Source organism: Neopelma chrysocephalum, unplaced genomic scaffold (genome assembly GCF_003984885.1).
Source record: "Neopelma chrysocephalum unplaced genomic scaffold, ASM398488v2 Primary Assembly neopelma1_96329, whole genome shotgun sequence".
In the NCBI taxonomy this organism is placed as follows: domain Eukaryota; kingdom Metazoa; phylum Chordata; class Aves; order Passeriformes; family Pipridae; genus Neopelma; species Neopelma chrysocephalum.
Genome location: NW_020924977.1, coordinates 6,115 through 8,427, shown reverse-complemented (window position 1 = coordinate 8,427; position 2,313 = coordinate 6,115). Strand labels below are relative to the sequence as shown.

At 59.4% G+C, this 2,313-nt stretch overlaps 1 protein-coding gene across 1 annotated transcript; it reads right to left on the bottom strand.

The window, feature by feature from the left end:
• Nucleotides 1–316: 316 nt before the first annotated feature.
• Nucleotides 317–2,044, bottom strand: LOC113981258 (PHD finger protein 7-like; the record flags this gene model as incomplete). Its single annotated transcript, XM_027708566.1, has 8 exons — nt 1,964–2,044; nt 1,775–1,866; nt 1,586–1,687; nt 1,305–1,429; nt 1,066–1,228; nt 872–978; nt 550–663; nt 317–423 (listed from the first exon to the last, which is right to left on the bottom strand). Coding segments are annotated over exons 1-8 (856 nt in total), but the record flags the coding sequence as incomplete, so codon positions are not given.
• Between the last annotated feature and the right edge of the window lie 269 nt (nt 2,045–2,313).

Sequence of the window (2,313 nt, the reverse complement as noted above, 5' to 3'; positions counted from 1 at the left end):
TGTTCTCCCCTGCTTTCCCGCTCCTCTCTCTCTGATTGGCTGCTGGTTGCCGCAGTGCAGAGGGAGCTCCCATTGCTCCTTTCCCCTGGATACCCCGAAGTTCCACCCACCTTTTCCCTCTCCCCCAATCCTGTTCTGCCCCGAGCTGTCAGTCCCGTGCTCCACCCCAGTTATTGAACCTCCCCTTACCCAAACCCTGTTTAAGTCTGTGTCTCTCCTAATAAATTGGCATTGTGCCCCTGACCTTCTGCTGTGTGAGAACCCTCTGTGCTGTGCTGCGTCCCTGTCCCCTTTCCCTTTGGGCCATGGCACAGACCAGCACAGCCATCACATTCCCAGCTGGTTGTGCTGTCCCTCAGGCCAGAGCAGTGTCTGTGGGTGCCCTGGGCAGCACAGGAGGAGCACAGGAACAGTTGCCAGGGCCTGGCGAAGCAAACGGGTTCATGGAGGTGAGGACAAAGTGTCCAAAGCGTGGGATTATCTGGCTGAGCTCTTCTCCTGGGTCCTTCAAGCCCTGCAGAGCCCTGGGAGGCAGCTTTGGCAACTTACCCCTGTTCCTCTGCCTCCTGCCTGCCTCCTGGACAAAGGCACTCACTGGCATCGCAGTGCCTGTGTCTCTCTCCTTGCTCAGCGAACGCATCATTCTCCTCCCATGATGGCTCTCTGATGGAAAAGGGAAAACTGATGAGCTTCCCCTGCCCTGGGCAGGTGCAGGGTGTCCCTGCTCTTCCCCCTGTGCCATTTCCAACTCCTGTGGGAAGCTGAACCCGGGACTCACGGAACAGTGCAGGGCCAGGACTGCTGGGGCAGGCCCTGGCACAGCACAGCACTTGTACCCCCTGTGTTGGGAGCCAGGCAGAAGGACACCAACCTGAAGGGGATTCGGATCCCCATGGTGAACATCTCCATGAGAAATTCCTCCCTGTTTCTGCAGATGGGACACTGGAGGGCTAAAAATGCAGCATGCAGAGCCTGTCCCTGCAGGAGAAACACAAGCAGCCCGAGTGAGGCCCTGGTGCTGCTGAGCCCCTGCTGTGCCCCCCGGGCTGAGGGAACCACTCCTACTTGGATGCAGTCCCTGTGGAACCAGGCGGTTTTGCAGGCTGGGCACACCAGGGTGTTGAAGGTCTTTCTGTCCTCCACAGGCTCCATGCAGATGAGGCATTCGGTGCCCGGCTCTGGAGTCGCCTCCACTGCCTGCTGTGGGCTGTGTGTGGGGCAGAAGGCCCTGGGGGGAAAAGGGGTGGGTGAGGTGAGAAGTGCTGGGCCCTTTCCCGGTGGTGGGAGGAGGGGACAGGAGGTACCTGTACGGTGTAATGTACTGGGTGACACAGCCTCCCTGCTTGGCACAGGGCAGGTGGAAGCTCAGGTCACAGTCTGTTCCACAGCAGGCGATGGTGGCCCCGCTCTGGCCACAGATGCAGCAGCTCTGGAAAGAGCAGAGCAGCCCCATCAGCAGCAGCCTCACGGCCTCCTCCTTGTCCCACAGCTGGTTGGAAGGGCTGGGCTTTCTTGCCTGGGGTCTGGGCTAAGCTCCAGCAAACCTCGCCTGGCAAATCTTTACCTACTCTTGTCAGGCTCTCACCTGCTGTGCCGCCCGGTTGACTGCATGTAGGATATCCCTTGGGAGAAAGCCCAGGAGTCCTACTCGTTCATCCTCTTGCTGATCAAGGAGGCTGGCAAAAAACTGCAGGAAAGATGATGCACTGATGAGGAGAGAGTGTGGTGGGAACTGCCCATTGGAAAGCTGGAGGGAGCCCACAGAGCAACTCACCAGGCAGAACACGTGGGCACAGAGCCCACGTTTCTGGATTTTATCTCCACAGATGTCCGGGTCAGCCTCTGATCGCCGACACAGCAGGCATGCTGGAGGGGAGAGAGACAATGGCCCCGGGCATGGCACCTGTACTGCCTGCCCCAAGAGCCCCTCTGCCAGGCTGAGGGAGGGGCACTTTGCTCTCACCTGACTCCCTCCCTTCCGGGGCCTCCTCCTCCTCCCTGTCTGACATGGTGACTGTCAGCAGGGAGTCTCTGGAACACCGAGGTCTCCTCCAGGTGCTCCTACACTGTCTGTGCAAAGAAGTGAGAGGCGTTTGCAACAGAGGGGCAGAGCCCGGGGGGCTGGGCCCCCCTACTGCCCCTGATTCCTGTCTCTGTTCACCTTCTCCTCCTTTTGTCCAATTCACTGTATTCTCCTCAAAATGCTCCTTTGCTGATTCTGAGAAGGGCGAGGTGGCTGTGGCTGCAGCCCAGGCCAAGAGCCCCAAGCTGTGAGGCTCTCCCTGGGCAGCGCTGTCCCTCCTCTTCCTTCTC